Below are 21,217 nucleotides of genomic sequence, written 5' to 3' on the forward strand. Positions count from 1 at the left end.
AATAACCCTTGAATATCGGGAATCTTAACACAACAAAATGGATTTCTGACTCTGCGTCCAACAAGGTTAGGGGGAGTGGCATGTGTGTGTCTGCTCGTGGTGATCACTCGGGGACTCAGGCTGATGGAGTCTCCATCTCCACGTCCTTTAGGGATGTCTGCATCAGGGGGAGGGACTGGGCAGAACCACTTCCTGGCTTTTAAGTATCTGCCTGAAAGTGGCACATGTCACTTCTGCTCACATTTCAATGGCTACAGTACAGTCAAGTCTAACTTCAAAAGAGGCAGGAAAGTGCAGTCCCACCACACATTTACAGAATGTACAGATGGAATATTTGTGAATAATCTTAATAATTACCACAGTCCTCGAGGTTCTGATTCATTATATCTTCTTCAAATCAGTCTAGTAATCTCCTGGGATTGGAAACCCCTGTCCTGTCAAGTGGATCTTTGGAGGAACTGCCCAACTGAGGGTCAAGTCCTCTTCCTGACTTCTTGCTAAGGCATCAAAAGTCGTGAGTAGGGTTGCATTCAACAGACATCCAGTCTGAAGAACCGCTTTTATTTTATTTTGTTTGTTTCTGGTTTTTTTTGGGGGGGGGAGGTTATAAGGTTTTTATTTATTTGTTTTTTAACAAGGGTACTGGGGATTGAACCCAGGACCTCATGCATGCTAAGCATGCACTCTACCACTGAGCTATATTCTCCCCTCACCCCACGGACCACTCACCCACTCTTCAAGATGAAACCAAATGGAAAGTAACTGTATTTTTTATTTCTATTAACAACAAAAGGCTTCTATAGTTTCACATTTCATTGCTTTTAAGAGCACATATATTACAAATAAAGAAATTCCACAAACTTTAAAGATTAGTATTTATCAACACTTTTGTACACATACACAAATATTTTAATATAATGGTATCTGAAATGTTATTCATATAATTTTAGCACTGTCATAAGTATTAACTAAAAAGGTTCTTTTAAAGTTGGTAAAAACCATGTATTTTACAATCTTTTATTTACATTGGAAATACGCTTAAATGTTACAAAAACATTCACTTTGACCTTTAAAATATGTGTACGAGGACTGGGTACTGAACATACTGTAACCGACAGCAAACTTATGGTTTGCTTTTGAGCTACACATTCATTGGAATTTCATAGCAAACATTCAGCTTGGCTGGATCGACGCCGCTCAAAGGAAAAAAAAAACTGTAAGAAATGTGCAAATCTGGAGGCTGGCAAAATTCTCAAGCTAGCGAAGTAAAAAAAAAATATTAACACCGTTAAAATCTTCAAATAAATTAAGTCTGTCTTTCTCTTCCCGGAGATTAGCTGCAAATTCAGAGTTCTCTTGGAGGCGCGTCTGACGCTGCAGGCTCTCTTTCTCCCTCAAACTTCTGCGCTGGGTGAGACCGAGGCTGCGGACGGAGTGGGCGTGGCCTTGCTAATGACTCGCGTGCAGGTTCGCTCCACTCCGCGCTTTGAAGGGTCGTCCCAGCACGTAATCTTGAGACGGGACAAAACAACACGACAAAACAAAATGATAACAGAGAGGTTTGTGTTAGTATCTCAAAACACAAAATTAAACCCCCAAAACAGTGATTTCTTAAAAAAAAATTCCCCACAGGGAAATCTGCAAATTTTGAAAATGCACTTATCAAGGCATATCTAAAGATTTTTTTTCCCCAGCTGCATCACAGCCATGTTGACAAGATTTGAAGTAGCTTTCCAATACTCTTCAACTATCGGATACGTATTTTTAACTGCCTGAATGAATCTTACGAATGTGTTTGAGTAATTCTGAAATTTTATTTTATCCACAAAGTTTGCAATTTGTACTGTCAAAATCTGCCAGAAAAGGGAAAGATCTGAAATCTCCTTTGAGTGTTTGCATTAATGGAAATACAAGAAAAATATACCTTGGCCTGGTTTTACTTTTGAAAATAATCTTAATATGCCTAAATGATACTCTCCCATCAGATCCATTCCAATCATGCTATGTGAACACAATCACAACAGCAAAAGCCCCCAGGCACCTCTAAAATCTCTGTGCAGATGAGACCTAATGAATATTTTAAACTTCCTGTTATGATGATTTCCCCACTAACTTCACACATTACCAAGCGTTAGCTCAACTCCTCTTCCAAGCCAGAATTGCCACTCTGCCTCCCCACCAAACAGCCAGCATCCATGAATTCTACACCACCAATACATTCTCCTTGTGATCAATGTCACAAGTTCTGCTTGAATAATTTGGCAAATAATGCATCCAAAAAGCATCTGAAATTCTAAAACCAACATGCCTTTGGATCTCGCCCGCTTGGCACCGTAACAGAGCGGATGTGTTCTTGTTGCTGTGTTTTGATATATATATTTTGATATAATATTTGATATTATATTTGATATCCGTTACCACCATTGACTATGCGACTATGCTGTCCCCCTTCTAAATGTTGAAACAGACTCCGAATCAGCATTTCCTATTTATGTTTCATCCAGGTAGTTATACGTATTACTTTGGCCTCCATCAAAAGAGGCTTTTATGGTTTTTGGCCGTTTATAAAACAGCATGACATTCTGCTGCCCATAAAGGTAATTACTGCCTGCCTGTCACTTGAGCAACTCAAGCTACCCCAGCTCCACATCTCCATTTTACACACCAGCATCCACTTCATCCTGCTCCATCTCTTACCTCATATTAAAGGTTCTTTCACTAAGTAGTGGCTTCTGTCTTAACCTTTTAGCTAAGACTTTTCTGGACACTCTTGGAGTGAATGGCATATTTAATTCTATTTCTATCTTTCTATTTATGTCTGTCTATCCATTCAAGCTGTTTCCATTTTTACAAAGTTTAATGGTAGGATTTCTCTCTTCACTGTAATTGTGTATGTACCTGTCTCCAAAATATGTGTATGGATACATAGTCATGAGAAGGTATTCATGCGTTACAGATTATGGTTCATTCATGCATTACAAGATTATGCTCAAATTTGACTGCCCTTCCCTCCACTAGAGTCCAAACTCAAACATTACAGTCAAACGCCTTTTTATTAAAAAAAAACTGAGAAAAGAAATAAACACATTTTTTAATGTTATAAATCCAAACTGAGATTAAATACCCAGTTTTAAAAAATACACTGGACTTTAAGGACCCCTATCCTTTGCTAGCTGTTTCTGATTTCAGAAAATTGTTCATTACCACCAACTCAAAACACTTATCAGTGGTTGCCGTGAAAATGGCTTATTTTGCTGTAGATGACTTACAGTTTCGCTGTGGTTAATTTAAACCTAATGACTGATATCAATCAAATAGTTCTTCCTCTAGGAGCTCTTCCACAGAGTTAGAAGTTAATATTTTGTCCTCAGTTTAATCTAAGGTGGAAATGTAGAAAGACCATATACTAGTAAATCATTTTTAAGGAAAAAGTCGTTGAAGAAATCATGAGTGTTGTAGTCACTGTTCCACATATAAAGCCCTAGGTGACAAATCCCCACTGAAGCTCAGGACGAGGAGAAAGTTTATCTTTCCTGCCAACAGATCTATTTCTTTTACTGAATAACAAGACCTGTGCAATCCATTAGTTTCTTTTCTTTGCGTATGTTTCCAGGAAGCACAGAGTCAAATTCTGCTTCTCTTAGCAAAGGTTTTCTGGAAAAGAAATTTTTTTTCTCTCGTCTTTGTACTATTGTTTTAGCACTTTGAGGTATAATGAATCTTTGTTTTGGGTACAGATGAGCTCAGATGTATTTGAGAAGTTGATAGAGTATAGATTTTCCATTTAAAAGCTAAGTTGTTCACTTTAGCTTTTTGATTTTAGTAAGCTTTTTTTTTTCATATCAACCTACCTTGAAATAGAAATAAAGTTGTTCTAATTAAATAAACACTTAGAGAACACTGGTCACTATGGAAGTGTCTGGCGAAAATGAACAGGTAGACCAGAAGGCCACAAAGGACAGAATAGACATAAGGAAAGAAAAACATACCACTTTTGCTTACAGTACTGAGGGAAATACTAGACACAGAGGAGCAGAAGCTGTATAAACATGGACCGCGACAGAGCTGCCAGGAAAAAAAGAGAGAAGCATTTTTGCCCAAAGTTTCAAGGCCAGGTACAATTTACAGTTGGAAACAAGCACTTCTTTGCCACTTTTTCCAATTTTCAGATCCACTGTTGGTTCTTTTTGTTTCACTCTCAGATTTATAATTTCCCCACGCTATCAAGGCATTGCTCCTGAATATTTAATTTCCATTACCCCTGAGCAACCCCTAACTGATACTGTCTCCTCTAGGAATCCTATCCAGGGAGATTTAATCTTTGCATCATAAGTCAATTATGCATTTCTTTCTCTAGCTGCTATGGAGAGTTTAAAATGTGGGTGGAAGGAGATGGGAAAGATGAAAAAAGAAACATATGGGAAATGCAACTAGAATAAAAGATGTGTATGACACATTTCACGTTTTGTGAATAGGGTTATAATACTAGGCTGCTGAAGGAAGGGAAAGGGAATTAATATTTAATGAAAGGCTACTGTGCATGAGGCCCTGTTGGGAGGTCAGTGCAAGTTCTCCCCCTCACTTTTCTGTAAAGAACTCTTGGAGGGGACCATGGGTGATGGTATGTCCAGGTAGAGTGTGAGGGCTGATGGATGCTGGGAAGAAAGCCAAAAAAAGCAGAACTTGGCTTTTGATCACTTGATTCCCAGTACCCCCCAAAAGTACTGTGATTCCTGAATGTCAACATCTTGTGTACAGTCTTACAGAATATACCGACTACGTGCCAGAAATCACGGATGACTTGCTTGTAGTGGGGGGGATTGAGTTTTATCCGAATTCCATCTTCCAGAGATCCAGTCTTGACCATCAAAGACCTTGACCCTAGTCCTGGTGTTCTTCCTGAGTATGGTGCAGAGACCCCTAGTGGCAGAACTGTGGACCTCCACATCCCAGCCTAGGGGTTGTGAGCTGCTCAATCAGGGTGATGGGAGTGGCAGGAAGCTCTATGTCAATGCCACCCAATGTTGTGGTGTCTAACAGGTGCCACTGGCTCTAGAAGATCAACGCACACGGTTTGGATAAACATCTCTGAAAACTGGAAAGCACCTGGGTTCTCATCTTGTTTTCCTATGGATTTTCCCCAACCTGATCTCTCCTTTGAGGGATGGGATGTTGTGCCTGGGGGAGAGAACAGCTCAGAAACATGGTGCTTGTGTAAGTACAATAATACTAGCAGCAAGAAAAAAAAAAAGAGATTCTTTCCGGTCCTTCTGGCACTGGGGATCAAATGGGCGCTTTCTATGAATGGACCGCGCGGGCCACCCGGGCAAAGCCTCACCTGCTCATTCATGATTGCCGAGAGCTCGCTGAGCATGTCCTTATAGTGGGACCTCAGCTCCTCCTGGTACTCCAGCTGGTCCTCCTTGATGAGGCGCTCATTCACGTCCAGGGCCTGCCCACACGCATCTGCAAATTGCCTTTTGAGACAGTAGGAAGCGCATTTGTAACAAGCAGCTACAGAAAGTGGCAGGTCAGAGTCAGGGTGGCTCAGATGGCTTCCTGAGCAATTGAAGACGTCCTGTCTGAAGGAACTCAAGGGGGGACATCGCCACAAGGAAAAACTTACCTGAAGATTTCCTTCAAAAGTTTTACTTGGTTGTCAGGATATTTCTTTGCATTGGTTTCTTCAAGGAAAGCTCGTGCATAGGCCATGGGCCCGGCATTAACCTAATGGGGAGAAGAGAACTGGATGCCGATGGTGTCACCTCCTCCGGGAGGCCTTCTCTGCAGCCAGAAGGAGTGGCACCCACGTGATGGAACCCCAGTTCTCTCGCATCGCCTGCAGTCTGCTCATTTGTTACCCGTCCCCTCTGCTGTCCTCCCACTAGTCGATGAGCTACTAATGGATGCATCTGAGCGCCGCACATCACTGCCATCCTTCCCAAACTTCCCACCATTTCAGTTTTTGCTGTGTCCCCCTTTCTGCCTGCACCCTTCTTGCCTTTCTTTGTTGTTGTTGAAGTATAGTCAGTTTACAATGTTGCGTCAATTTCCAGTGTACTCATTTTCTAAATAATTTTGAAAACTAGACTCACCTTTATTTACTGCAATAAACTTAACACCTGTGAAGTCAAACATCTGATGAGCTAGTTACTTTTTTCCCCTATGAACATGCAAGCAAACATGTAACTATTAATAAGGGACATTCCACGGTGGTAGTGGTCGAGGCACCACCATGGGAACCCTTTTTCTTGCATCTTGCTTGAGAGCCTGGCTGAAATTCTGGCCCAAGGAGGCACTGGTCAGCCTGCTGAGGGACTCCACAATGCCATGTCCTATTCACGCTCACACACGTGCGCAGAGGAGTCTGTATTCTTCAGGGCTTGGAGCCTTTCTATGTGACTGTGGGGCTTGGCAGGAATAAGGTAAAAAAAAGAAGGAAGCCAATACTGTATTTGAGGCATCTTCCGATTTCTGTGCCTGCCAGGTGAGTCCAGTGTGGCGGAGTGGGTCAACAGTATTCAATGCTTTGCTTTATTTCTCCAGATCCGGTCTCCACTTCCCTCTGCTTACCTATGTGCTGAGGAAGGCTGTCCCACTGGGAGTATAACATTGGCTCTTTTACCTTTAAAAATTTATCATTATTTTTATTATTATTTGAGTCAGCTATGGGGACCCAGACAAGAGGTGGGCAGGAAAGAGGAGGGCCGGGTCAGTGTCAGGATCAACGTTACTCAGCTTTCCTTTGGCCTCAGGCTCCCACATAGCTCTGCGTGGCACTGTTTCTCGTATGCCTTTATTTAAAATTTTAATATTTTGCTCATTATGGATTTTGGAAGGTTTCCTTTCAATTTTTAAAAATATTGCACTATGATATTCTTTTCTCTTGGGGGTGGAGGGATAAATTGGGAGTTTGGGATTTGCAGATACACACTACTATATATAAAATAGATAAACAACTCCTTCTGTGCTCTAGTACACAGCACAGGGAATTATATTCAATACCTTATAATGGTTTATAATGAAAAAGAATATGAAAAGGAATATATATATACATATAACTGAATCACTATGCTGTACACCAGAGATTAATACAACATTGCAAACCAACTAGGCTTCAATTAAAAAAAAAGATATTTTATCTTGATTGCTGAGTTTTTGCTGCCCCCTTAAATGTTGTGCCCAAGGTGAGTGCCTCACTGGCTGCACCCCAGTCTCAGCTCTGCGAGGGTATCTGGGCTCAGGGCTTCCTGCTTGCGTCCTCCCGCACACACCATGTCTGTCTGCCTGTCGATCATCAGCTGGCTTTCCCAGCTCTCTCTGCCTCCACTGACTCTTCTCTCCCCTGAGTCTCCAAGTCCTGGGAGGGCCACAGCCCCTCAGCCTAACTAGCCCTGGTGTCCGTCCTCTGGTTTTCCTAAATACTGCTTATACTTTTTCACATCATCTCTTTATTATACTTTCTTCAGTCACCCACTGTGAGCCGGCCATCTGTTTCCTCTTGGGACCCTGACAGTTGGACAAATACTGATGCACGTTTTATGAACTAATAAACATTTTTAAAAAATTTGTTTCTGAACAGTTTTAGAAGGCTCTTAGTGACAGATACTTAGCTGAGAGCCGTGCTTATTCATTCATTACTTCATTTGTTAGAATTTAGATTATAGAACAGAGTTTCTCCAGAGACGATGGGAAAGGAGGGCTGAGGAAGAAGAAATTTCATTTCAACTAAACTCAAGGAGGGCTTATCTCCAGGTGTTTGGCGCCATACACGTGCATTTACAAAGAAACAAAATTGTAAAGACTCAGACGAAGGTGTTGGATGATATCACAAATAGAAAAATGTCTCTTATACTCTTTGTTAACAAATTTCAAGGGGCGCTGGGTACCAGGCTCCACCGGCCATGTGCATCTCAGCTCTGGGCGATGCCTACCTTCACGCTGACGCTTCCTTGAAGTTTGAGCTGCAGTCTGATCATGTCCACTTCCTCCATTGTGCAAAGCTGATTGAGCTCAGAAACCTTCTTGGACATTTCATCAATCGCCACTTCAATAGGATTCAGTTCCGTGCTCGACTGGCTGACGACCTGTATCCTCTTCTTCACGTAGGGGAACAAGTGACTGGCTGCACAAAAACAACACAGGAGCATTTAGAGGTCAAGGGTTGCGGAAGAGTCAAGGGGTCCCTTGACGATCAGAACGATCCGGTATCTTTCCTTTGCATGCAGAACATTGCATCCTGTGTGTTTTCTGTGTCTGTGGGTTACTTCTCCTGCCGTGTGCCATGCTCTCCCACACCTCTTTGTTTTGCCCCAGCTACTGTCTCCTGGCATGTTCTCCCACACTCCACTAGCCAACGTGCCCTGGCTCCCAAGGCTGGACTAGACCTTCAGAGTCTCAAAACACTGAAAAGATGAAAGCTACCACCGCAACTTATAATTCAAGTAAAACCGCACTAAACCACAATAAAGAGTGCTCACACAGATACTGAGTAGCATATAGTACATTTGTGGTAGGTTTTTTTTATTGCGAAAGTTCTGGAAAAGTTTATGGAAGGTGAATGTTCCCTGCGGTTCGGAGGTCACTGCTCCCCATGTCCTGCATCATCCTGCCCAGCTCACCTCCGCAGGCGGCTTAGGTAACATTGGTTCGGCGACCTGTGCTCCCCTCCCGCCTCCGTCTGCCCTAAGACCGCCTTTCATCTCTCAGGCTGGGCTCGCCTGAAATTCTCACTCTGCCTGGCTCTCTCTCCGACCCGGCGGTGGGCACCTTGAAGGCAAGCATGGTGTTTGATTTGCCTGAACTGCCAGAACAGTGCCCAGCGCCTGGAGGCGTCTGTCCAGTGTTTGCTGAGTCAGTGAAAGGAAGGCCAGCTCATGGAACTGATCCATCTGCTACTGGAAGGGACGCGGAAGGCCGTCTCTTCCATTCATTTTACAGATGGGGAAGCCGAATTCCCGAGTGGTTTAGAATCTTGCCCCAAAGCCTACAATTCTGAGAGCAGTGAACCCTGCAGGAACTGAGGGCAGGTACAGGGAGAGAGGGAGGGAAAGCTCAGAGTGCTTTCCCAAGACACCGACGCCATGACCTTCACGACTGGACAATCTAAAGGGAAGAGGTACGCAAAGTGACTCTATGACAGCTTCTGTCCCGGTTGACTGGTCAAGGGTCCCCCTCCTGAACGAGAACAAACAAGAGGAAATCTGCGCTTCCCGGCACACGTGGCCAAGTTAGCACATGCTGGGTACTTGTCTGCGGGACTGAGATGTCTTGATTTCCACGCATCCAGCCTAACGGAGGGAACAGGCCGCCCTGCGGGTCTGCACCTACTTGTCAGGACCGTCCTCCGCTTGCACTGCTCCTCCACGCCCCCGTGCTTCTTGCCCGACAGCGTGAAGGGCGTCTCAAAGACAAAGCGGTTGATGTTGTGGTGCATTTCAAAATCTGTCTTCCGGTCCTCCATTTCCTTTTCCTCAAAGAATGGTGTGACATAGGTCACCTGGATGTAGGCGTATTTGGGGTCCAAATCCTTGGGGTTTACCTGTTTTAACACATGATGGGCAAAGAAAGCGGGGTGAGCCTGAAAGAAAAGTGGGAGGCTCTGCGTTCCCTCAGCCTGGCGTCCTGAGCTGTCCCTCTCCCCTCGGAGGAAAGCAGCCAGCTCGTGTCAGAGCTGGGTGAACTGCAACCAGAGACAGAGTGACTGGCTGGACTGTGGTCACGTAGCCAGATGGTGGCAGAGGCAGCGCTGGCGCCTGCTTGCTGAGTATCCGGGGCTCTTTGAAACATAAGAACTTGGCCATGTCATATTCTTTAAGCTTTTATTTTCTTTCTTTTCTGTAATGGATGTCTTCACCTGTGCCTAGAATACAGGGTTCTTGAGAGTGGGAAGTATCTCTTTATCCCCCTACGATTCAGCCATGTCCCTAGATGGGGGCCGTCGGCTGTGGGCTTGTAATGTGTGGAAGGAAGGATCCTGGTCTGCTTCTCAGGCGAACCGATTACCTATCATATGACTGCAGATATGTTTATTTTCAATTTCTCAAATTCCTTCTCTAATCTGCAATCAATCATTCTGTATTATTCTTTTTTTAAACTAACTGCTTTGGTAAATAGGCTTGACAAATAGCAAGAAAGACAGGCTGTCCCCTAACCCTCCTCCCCACCAAAAAAGCCAGAGAACGGCTTTTGCTCCCCTTCCAGGTGGAGGAGCTGACCCTCAGACTCTTTTCTAATGACTCCCTGAAGACTTTCAGACTTTCCAGTTTCCTCCATCCGTCTACCCTCCCGCAGCTTATCTAATTCCAGAGACTTCGGGACGCTCAGGAATCTACGCGCAACGCTACTAGTAATTGCACTATAGGCTGGATATAACTGTAACCACTTTACAGATTAAAAACTGGAGACTCAGCATGACTGCCCAGTTTCTCCAAGATGGATCACCAGCTGGGAAGCGGCAGCTCGATGGAATGAAGACTCCAGTTGTTCTCACACCAAAGCGGGCATTCTCGCACCACTGGGAGCTCTGCCTCTACTTTGCATGGAGGCATGCCACCGTGACAGCGGTTCTAATTCTGTCCATCTTTATGGGGAACGGGGTGGTACCTTTCAAGTTAAGAATGGTGAATACACTTGTAACAACTTCTGCCCAGACACAGTGAGCTAATCTCATGCTCGGACCCCTCCCCATACTAGCTTTGTACAAGAGGACCAGGGGAAAAAGATCTCTTTCGTGGGCCAGTAGAGGCCCATACAATTGAGCACAAGCCAGCTTTTCTAGCTCCACCTTCCGCCATATTTTTCTACCCAACTTGTGTTTCAAAGACCTGTTGTCCTCCAAACACATTTTTCCCTTTCATTCCTCCCATCCCTGCATGTGCTAGCTTCTCAGAATGAGCTTTGCTTCCAGAAAACACCTTCTACCCTACAATTTGCAGCTCAGACATCACCACCCCCTCCTCTGTAAGCACTGTCCAACCAAGAATGAGGTGTGCAAGGAGCCCCTGGTCCTGAGCTCTGTCTGCATGACTCGGAGACGTGGACCGTGTCTCCTGTGCTTCACTTCACTGTGTTCTACTTAACCAGCTGTTTGCACACATCCTTCTCTTCTTAGCCTCCTGTGAACTGTGAGCTCTGGAGCGAAGAGACTGTTCTCCAGGTCCTAGGTCTGGGCCTGGAATGCAGTAGGTGCTTAAGAGAGGCTGGTGTAACAAATGAAAGTGTACGGGGAGATTCTGAGTAATCTCGTCAGAGGATGTCAGTATTTGCTTTCTGGAGCCAGGAGTAGGTTAATTGGTTGTCTGCAGGTTAATACAATCTGATGGGCAAGTCTGGTCCTATCACAGAGGATAGATTTCAAAATTGGTATGACCCAGGAAGACCTCCATGACTCAATAAGTATTTTTTTTTGCTTTTTCCTCCAAGTCCACCATTAGGTCCAATCACTTTAACCTTGTGGTCGCTACTCAAATGAAAACAGCCTACGCAAGAGGTAGTGGCTATAGTAAGTTGTTTCCAGGATTACCTAAACATTACTCAAACGTGTGTAGGGTTTTTGACACTCCTCCCACCTCCCGAGAAACCACCAATCAACCAATAAACAAACTACCAAAACACCCAAAAGAGTCTAGGTAGTTTACTCTGCATAGTTGGGCAGAGATTTAAAATTTCAACAAACGCAGTTTAAAAGCCATTTCTTTGTACTTGCACAAATGTTGATTTTCCCCTACCTTATTGGAGTCTTGGATTATCTTCACATTGTCTGCTCCAAATTTATCGGCGTAGAGTTTGAGCAGTCTTTGGGAAATCTCAGAGAGACCTGTCAGCTTGGGCTCTTTATAAATATACTCTTTGCCTTCTTCTTCTTCAAAAAAACCCTATGGAAGACATACAGTGAACCACCAATTTTTATTAGAGACCTCCAACTGCAAATCACAGGCAAAACAAAAACCATTTACTTAAATATCATATCCAGCCTTCACTGCCTTCCAAGCCACGGATTAGCACCCTGTCAGAGAAAAATCAAGTGAAGGAAACAAAATATCATGTCAGAACCAGTCATTCATGTAAATACTCCCTCTCCAGGCCAAAGAACCTCATGCGGCATCTTACACGTTTTTCTTGATGAAAGCTAATCACTGGTGAGACCTGCTTGCATATATTTTAGGGGAAGAATGCCCTCATGTGGTGTTTTAGTGCAGAACACAAAGTCTGGAGTACTCTTGTTATTTTTCAAAGAGCAGTATCGTTTTATTAAAGTCTTCTTAAAGTCTTTGAAACTAGTGTAGGAAACACTACAGGGTGCGTAACAGTACCTACGTGGGTTGATACGCGTCCCACATCATCTTAGATGAAAAGCCATAACAAAAATGACATGTGCTGTGCTCCAAGTACTGATATTTTAGAAAATTTTACACTGAATATGTCATCAGGGGCCTGATGTAACTCGGCTATATGCAATTTCATCACTCAGCTTATTTCCCTAATAGACTATTTACATTCTTGTAAAACTAGACCTCATAGGATTGAAAATTAAAGTAATCATGTCTTCATTTTTATGGCATAGGAACAAGTAGGTTTTCACCTCCATTAATGTATTTATCTGGTTTGAAACAGAGGGAAGGGAAGATTCCACTGAGGATAATGAAGCTAGCTTTATAATTCCTTCTCATTGAAGAGACACAGGCATTTTTCCTCTGGAATACACGTAGCTTCAGAATACTCAGAATATAGTAGGTCTGGAGTTAAGAATCCAAGAGCTTCTGACTTCTTCTGACTGCAGAGTTTACCTCCAGGAAATGGCTCTGGAGGGCTGCGTGAAGATACTGGAGGTCACGAAGAATCTTAGCCGTACTTTTTGTTTGTTTGATCATTTTTGACTATTTAAAAATATTCAATATATGTAAAAAATGGGTTAAATGTTCCAATGCTGTTTTTCATTTTTCTTCCCGTGGCTACTGGGAGGCAATCTAAAAATAATAATTACAAGTCACCTCTGTGTGGTGCTTTATACTCGTAGAGCACTTCCATCCATGTGAGTCTGACCACCATGCACAGTGTACTTTCTGTCATCAGTGGGCTGTAACTCAAGACAAGGGGCAGGCCACATTCACCAGCACGATTCTTGTTAAGCAGGTAATTGCCTGTTTCCTTGTGTTTCCCTCACTGACTCTGAGCTTTTTAAAGGCAGGAAGAGTGTCTTGTTCAACATCACATGCCCAGTGTTTAGCACAGTGTCTGGTCTTCAGAGGAACATCACTGTGCATTAGTTAAATGCATAAACAGATGAATGAAATAGTTCTTAGAGGGTTTACATCATAAAAGGATATATTTGCACCAAGTATAATTGGAAAAGATTTCATTGCTTTTAATAAAGATGTTTTTATTGAACGATTTCTTTGAAAAATGTTCAAGACCCACACAGCTGATTCTGAGTAGCTTGACCCCAAATTGCTAAAACAGTGACAGTCTGGTGTTGACAGCATGAAAACCCTCTCCTTGTCATCCCTCGAGACTCTGTAGGGGTAGTGAGGTCTGGCCCCATTCCCACACGACTTCCGGCCTGCTAGGTTTTTCTCTGTTGCTGTCTTTGTGGAGTTTTGTCTAATTCAAGGTCAGAAGTTAGTGGCTAAAATTGACAGACTGACACATCAGAGAAATAAGACTTCTGAGGCCAGCAACCAGAATCCCCGCAGGGCAGTAACTGAAGCCACACCCACAACTTCCATTTCAATGAGAAAAATGACTCTAAGTTCCAGGAAAAGATTTTCTCACCGTGGTGTGAAAACCAGCACAAAGAGACATTATCGTTGTGAATTTTTTTCCCCTAACAAATTTCCGAATCGAGAGTTAGCAAAAAGGAGTGGTAAAAGCAGTATTTTATTGTCATCACCATGACCTTTGTGGTCTTGGTCATGACCTGTGACTTTCTTTCATCCTGACTCCTTGGTCTGGAGGACGGGACACAGTACACATTCAGACTCAGGGGCCCCTAAGGACAGGGACACCACAGGCCACTGGTGAGTGTTGTTATCTGTGATGAGGAGGACGATGATGACAATAATACAGAAAAAAACTCTGCGTCAGTGAAGCAATTTGAGTTTTGGCTAATATGCAGGGAAACAGCTTAACGGAGTTTTGGGTGCTTAAAAATACAAACCTCCAGGCTTTCTCTTGCTTGGAAACTACACTTTTCCTTATTGTAACAGTTCTACTGATGCTCATTTTGATATTTTGGTAAGTGATTGTTCAGAAAGACTAGAATTAATTAATTAATTAATTAAGTTATCAGTCGCTGTGAATGTTTTCCCCTAACAAATTTCTGAATTGAGAATTAGTTAATTGATTTCAGAACATGGAGCTATAAACTTACTGAGACGGCCTTACAGAAGGGTGCTGGAGCAGCAGGATGTAGTATCTAATCTGCTACCTGCCAGCGATTGTGTAAGAGCTTTTGGAGCCAGAGAAATGGCATGTCTGACAATGACTGGAATGCGAGCTTACCTTTCACCCAGAGAAACTATCAAAGCAAAGCCCAGCGAGGCACAGGGCACTATCTTAAGGAAGTTTAATGCTCAGGCCATGAACTAGGTGACTTATGCTTAGGGACACCAGGTAATGAAAACCCAGGGGCAGCTTCTCTTTGGTCTTAGCCCCAAGATGATGAGGAGACTACATTTCAAGGCAACAGAAATGTGACCTCTGCATTTCCCTAGCTAGTTTGATTTTTCAAAATGTCATTTTACAAGGTGAAACACCCTGATCTGCTGTGGTCAGGAACCAGCACGCAGCCTAGTTAAACAAGGACTTTGCGTCGGTAGAGTTAACACACTTGATGTATGAAACTTCAAGGCAACACTCTGTTTTAAAATGTACTTCAATAAACTGACAACTAAAATCACTAACTCCTTCTTAGACGTTTCTGCAGGTACTTCAGAATCTTGCAATATCCCTGGATCATTATTGGGGTGTCAAATATACACATCCCCACCGTTACATTCCACTGATTCAAAGTTCACAGAGGAATGGGTTCAAAGAGGAATCTACCATATAAAAGATGGGTCATAAAATCCTAATAAGCTAAATGTTAAACACGAAGGAAACCTTCAAGGATGCAGAGAAATGGCTCCATATAAATATGAAGCCAATCTGATATATATTATACATATACACATATCAGTGACCTTTATATAGGAGGGGAGTCAGAAGGATGTATCACATCCTAATGTGGAGACGATGGTTGCAGACAGTACACATGCACCCTCCCCCCGCCCCAATCCCTCTTCTATCAAAATTCTGCAATGCATCTACACCCACGTAGGCATGATTGAGAATCATGGAATCTGCGTCCTTTGATGAATAGAGTAAAATTCCCCCAGGCCTTTCCCTCATTTCATTCCAGGGCCATCTGATGTTTTAAGTTATGCAATGAGCATTCGCTTGCTTGCTTTCATGCTAAATACCAGAGCCTCAGGATTTCATTGATTACAGTTGATGTTTGATCACTTCTGGCGTTTCATTACTCTGGAAATGAATACTTCAGGGACACTTTGGGGATGTTCCATATAGGCTGCTCTGTGGAAAATTTCCGTAGTCAATGATGCCAGGTGTTGCATTAGAAAATTCATGCTATGCAAGACTTGCATTTTTAAAGTTCTTGCCACAAAAGAACAGTTTCCAACTTGTTTTCTAGTGTCTGGCTCATTGCAGACATAATATTAACTACTCTAGCCAATATTGTAAAATGAAAGCATTATTCTGCAGGGGATGTGAAAATATTTACCCAAAGGCCTTTGCGGAAGTAAAAAGCCAATTGTCTATTATATTGCTGTAATCTTTGTAACATGACTGCAAGACATCAAATTGGATACTAAAAGGTGAATTTTACAGGGACATACGGTACCATCATGAAAAAGAAATGATTTCTGACCATGGGGATTATGCTAATGAAATTCAAGATTTTATCTTAGATCTTTAGAACATTCATTCTGTACACGTTCGGGGGAATGTTCAAGTCTGTCCGGTATTTCTTTATCATCAAGTACGAAGTGATGTGCCCTGTCTGCTCCTGCTGACTCCAATCGATCACACTCTCCATTTGGTGTCGTGGGACAGGTATTTGAATATCACTGAACGATGGCGACTGAGGCTCTAAATCCCTGGTTATCAGAGAGACCTCCATTAGCTTTCCTTGTTCAAAGGCAGCTGGGGGTGGAGTTGGCAGAGTCCATGCTTAGGCATGTACTTGGGTCTGCAGATTTAACAAAACATCTTGCCTTTTAAGCTCAGGTTGGACTTTGGAATAAAAGACAACTGAGAATACTAGCAGAATTAAAAACAAAAAGCCAGGTGCACGATCAGCACACTTACTGAGGAGTATGCAAAAAGAACAAAGTTAGGTCATTTGAAAGTGGCTTTCCCAGTCCTTCCCCGTCGCCCCCTAGTCTGTTTAGTACAGGGGTTTTCAGGGATTCTTTTAGTAGGTGAGTTAAAGACTCGTGACACCAAATTCACAAATGAAGGTAGAAAAATACCGATATGGCATGGGTTGGGAAAGGGATTTAAAGAATTACAAAAAAGTATGTTCTCGTCAGAGAAGAGAGCTGACTGTGGACAGTGTGTGGGTACCAAAAGAATTTGTCTTTCCAGCTTACTTAGCAATAATTATGTTGAAACACATGAATTTGCCATCTTTGTAAGTAAAAAATGGTTGAATATGGGCTGTTTCATATGGGTCAAAATAACACAAAGAAAATTCTGTGTTGCAGAACTTTAGGTACTGGGGTGTCACCTCCCCTCGGCTTGTCCTCCAGATTTCTTACGGTGCTTCTCTCTGCATCTCAGGAGACTTAACCTGACTTTCCCGGTAAAGGTCTAGTTCACTGCTCATCATTTGTGTTGGGAATTAGTGCCATCACCTCTGAGAATGCTCAGAGCTCACCACCAAAGACAGCCCTGTTTCTCATAATGCTCCTTTGGAAAAGGGTTGGGTCCTTTCGGGACCCTGGGAAGATCCCCACCAATGGCCACCGCTGCAACTTCTGAGATTCTGCCCACCGTGCTCTTCTTAATCAGCTGCAACTCTGGTGGCCTGAAATGAGCAGGCAAACTCCAATACTGAGTCTACTACCAATGTATTCAAACATGCAGTTTCCATACATATCTGTGTGTATGCGTGTGTGTGTGTGTAGGTTTTCTGACTACACCTACCTTTGTGCAGAAAGATACTCTATGTGAAAAATAAAGGATACATTTTTGTAATTCTGATAACTGGAATAAACATAATTTAGTTCCAGAAGTGCAGGATGACTCCAAAATGAATGGAAGCAGGATTATCTCACCTTTGTACCAAATGTTCATTTGCACAAAAAAGTTAAGGTTCAGTAAAACCAAACGGAGGGGAGTGTGAGGCTTATTAGAGCATGCACGTGGAGAGAGAGAGGGGGGGAACTTACCACAGCCTGCAACAATCGAGACCAAAAGAAGAAAAGAGCAAACATCTGCATTAACATCTAGTCGGAAAGAAGCATGCTTTTGATTTGTTTCTTTTCCATCTGTTTAGTAAGCAGCATCTTAGATGTGGGTTGGAGAAACCCTCAGGTAGGCAGTCTGTTTTCCGTGACCAGACTACTAACGGTAGTTTATTACTTTTTCATTGCAAAGATCGCCTGCAGGGTCGTAGACTCAAATCTAGGTTTGCTGAACACACATCTTCTGTGCCACCTCTGTACTCCTCAGCTAGCTTGTGGTCAGTCCCCAGAAACCCTTGTTCTTCCCTTACGATCCCTCAACTCCCACCTTCCCTTCCTTAAAAGGTTTTCTGCCATTTTTTCTTGCTAATGTTTCAGGAAGGTCAAGAATTGCTTATCTTCTGTTTATCACGGACTTGCAAGGTATCATCTCCTTTTCCTTCTCCTGTAGAGCCCCGCATTCCTCTCTCCCCGATATACACTGTCACCTAGACAGTTCAGACTCTTCTCCAGAGAACCCCAAATGTCTAAATTTAGCTTCTTTCTACAGACCATCCCCCACATCTCTATCCCTCACACCACTAGCTTTCTCTGTTTCCATGGTCCTGACGCTCCTGCGCAGTGGAGGAAATCTGCATTGGACTAATTCATTTATCGTAAGTGGCTGCCTAGTGGCACTTTCCTTTCCAGGTAGAGAGCAGCTATTTTTATTAATTCAGAAGTTAGTTTTTAAGCTGCCTTTGGTGATTAGAGGACAATATACATTTTCCAAAAGACATCAATGGGAAATGATGTAGAATGATCTAGAACGGATTTGACACCTTCTCTTGCAGCCTTAAAAGATTCTGAAGAGAACAAGAAGCTTTGCATAACCGTGCTTTTACAAGAAGGGAGGAAAAAAAGGAACTGAGAAGGCTGAGAGTCATTCCAACTGTGCAAATAAAGGAATGGAATGTTTCTCCATAAAATCATAGTCTGAAATATGGCTGCTGAAATATACTAGTGTTACAAGCCTTCCTGGAAAGAAACAGGACAATGCCTGGGTTTATTCCCCTTAAAGCACTGCTCGGAGACCCTCATAATTAATACGCAATTGAAGTTCACTTTACTTTCAGGCCAATGTGATGGCGAGCTATTATTTTCAGTCTTGTTCGCTGTTTGTGCAGTAAGTTGAGGAAGATAACTTTAAAATTATATTGACCTGCGGTGTGGGCAACAAAACTGTATCACGCTCTGCTGAGACACAGTGATGGGTTGAAAGTTAGAGAAAAGAAAATGCATGATTTTAAAGTCAAAGGTTCATGGCTTTGACATGCTGGAGCCCCTAGGAATTCTTTGTTTCCTGGCATGTTATAGATTTTGCTTCTTAAAAAATTTTCAATTAAATTTTACTTTCCAGTATGAGGCAAAGCTATAATAAAATATTCTGAGATGAAGTGGGAGAAGGAAGGTGATGAAAAATAGTGCTTTCTTTCTCCAAGAAGTTTGAAATCATTGTTTTAACTCAATCTGTATTAAGACCTATGGAGTTCTCGGCTTTTTTTTTTTTCCCAATTTAGTACATTCCTCTGGCCAAACATATAGACCCTTACACCCGGAGAAACACTCAAATATACCCAGGTACACACCTGCCCTCACCCAACTCCCTTAATCCTTTGGCACAAGTAGTTAGATGTGTCTTGTAGAGAATGAAAGACAGCAATCAAATGCTCAACAGAACTTAGAGGCCATGCTGCTCGTAAGGAACTTACCTGTCCATAAAATGCCACACGATAGAAGCGGCCAAAAAGCCGCTTTTCCGAATTCACCACCTCTGCGACCTTTAGGTACGACCGATGAATGTCGTAGTAGAGATCCGATAATTTCTGAAACCAGAAACAAAGGGTTTCATGAAGATGATGCTGGCTTAAAAAAATAGGGAGTTTCTACTTTTAAACGACATGTGAACCAACTTCTAGGTTTAGAACACATACTTTGAAGTCTCTCTGCTTCTCAAAGACAGCAATGATGGGTTTGTTGACATCAGCAATGAGTTCATATCGCTCAGATTTCCAAAGGAACTCCACACACATGTACAGCTGCTCCACGAGGATATTCTGCAATTCCCCAAATGGAAATGAGATTGTGCATGATTAAGTTTGTGGCTCATCCCTGAAACCTGGCTTCAAAACTGTTGCACTGCCAATTTTATTTTTTCATAGTGGGATTTCTGTGTTTCTTTATGATTGAGAGTTGCATCCATCCTGGAAAGGATGGTGGTATCTTCTTGGATTCTTCTCTTTCCATCACCTAATTAGTCCTTCAAAATTGCTAATTTAAATCTATGAAAAGTATTCAGATCTGTCTAGTTCTTTCCATTCCCACAGTCACTGGCTTAGATCAAACCCCTGTTTCTTCACTCTCAGAGCCCTGGGGTGGTCTTCAAGTTACTCTGTTTTCCCTCGCCAACTGGTCCAATGGATCCTATGTGTTGCTCTCCAGTAATCTTTCTTTCTAAAACATAAATCTGGTCATGAGCTCTCTGCTGCTCTAAACCACTGGAGGAGTCTAGTGTCTATGAACTGCTGTCCAAATTCTTGAGCATAGCATTGAAGGAGCTCTGTAACCAGGCACCAGCCTTTGTCAGTTCTCTCCTCTTTCAGCCTCCTGCCATTCATTGACTTTGCACTTTGGCTACACCATACTGTACCACGCCATTCTTAGAATACTTCATAATTTCCACACTTTGCCTGTGATGTTGCTTCTCCTAGAAGAACCTTATTCTCTCATTTGACACCTTCAGGTCCTATCAAATGTCAAGACCCATGCAAAAGTCTGGAGAGCTTTTATTCATGTCCCATCATCTCCATTCTAACCACGTTCACATTAAAAAAAATTCTTCCCCTTTTAATTGTGGCCACACATGATGCCTGGATTTATAGTTACTGCGTCTTAGACTGGCTACCCCTCTCCTGGAAGGAAGTGTGTCTTTCTCAAGATTCTAAACTCTTTGAGAGCTGGAATTATGCCTTATTTATCTTAGTCTCAATGCTTCACATATACTAGTGTTTTAACAAATGTTCAACTGAATTCGTATTATATACTCTCTAGAGCAAGTGCGTAATATTATTGAATGTTTTCAACAATGTCTTTTAAAGATTCTTAAAAACATTATTTGAAATAGTTAATATAAATATGCAGCTGCATTTACTGTTTATTTGCAATGTACACTAAATTAATGTACAACCAAATTTCCTTGAAATGCACTCCAAAATTTGCTTTTGGTATCTTTTTAATCAATCTAATATTATGATTAAAAAATGGCATATGAAATATTTTATTTCCTTGATGAAGAGAGTTCTAGTTACTTTCCCTGAATTGTTGCTAAGTAATTCTTGGTCGAAAGCTTCTTTTTATGAGTTAAAAAAGAAACATACTTTGCACACCAGAAGGATTTCTGCAGAATCTAGTGAGACCTTCTGTTCAAGTCTATTTGTTAATAAATTTTCTGACGCATTAAAGAAATGCTGTTACCAGACCACAAAGTTTTAAGCATCCCTTCCACATTTACCACAGAACTAGAGGTTTTATATTTTACAAAAGAGCTGATCATATGTATTTGGGTCCATCTTAGAGAAGTCAAGTTTAATTTCAATTTTCATTGAAAATTATGCTTTATCAATGGAATCTGATACCTACTAATCTCAGTTTAATTTTAGCCTGCATCTTATTTTGTCTAAGTCATATTACAGAATGACTTTAGTTGATTT

General features: G+C 42.2%; 1 protein-coding gene across 2 annotated transcripts in view; it reads right to left on the reverse strand.

Annotated features, from left to right (window-relative positions):
* Positions 1-755: 755 nt before the first annotated feature.
* DOCK10 (dedicator of cytokinesis 10) overlaps positions 756-21,217 on the reverse strand; it is a 242,080-nt gene continuing 221,618 nt past the window's right edge. For both annotated transcript variants that reach the window (XM_072961744.1, XM_006207934.4), the window contains exons 49-56: positions 19,442-19,564; positions 19,220-19,333; positions 11,730-11,876; positions 9,331-9,541; positions 7,935-8,125; positions 5,627-5,727; positions 5,339-5,477; positions 756-1,511 (exon numbers count right to left, since the gene is read on the reverse strand). In XM_072961744.1, coding sequence (XP_072817845.1) covers positions 1,395-1,511; positions 5,339-5,477; positions 5,627-5,727; positions 7,935-8,125; positions 9,331-9,541; positions 11,730-11,876; positions 19,220-19,333; positions 19,442-19,564 — 1,143 coding nt within the window. In that variant the 3' untranslated portion in view covers positions 756-1,394. The remainder of the gene's footprint in view (positions 1,512-5,338; positions 5,478-5,626; positions 5,728-7,934; positions 8,126-9,330; positions 9,542-11,729; positions 11,877-19,219; positions 19,334-19,441; positions 19,565-21,217) is intronic.

The sequence above is a fragment of the Vicugna pacos genome, chromosome 5 (assembly GCF_048564905.1).
Source record: "Vicugna pacos chromosome 5, VicPac4, whole genome shotgun sequence".
Classification (NCBI taxonomy): domain Eukaryota; kingdom Metazoa; phylum Chordata; class Mammalia; order Artiodactyla; family Camelidae; genus Vicugna; species Vicugna pacos.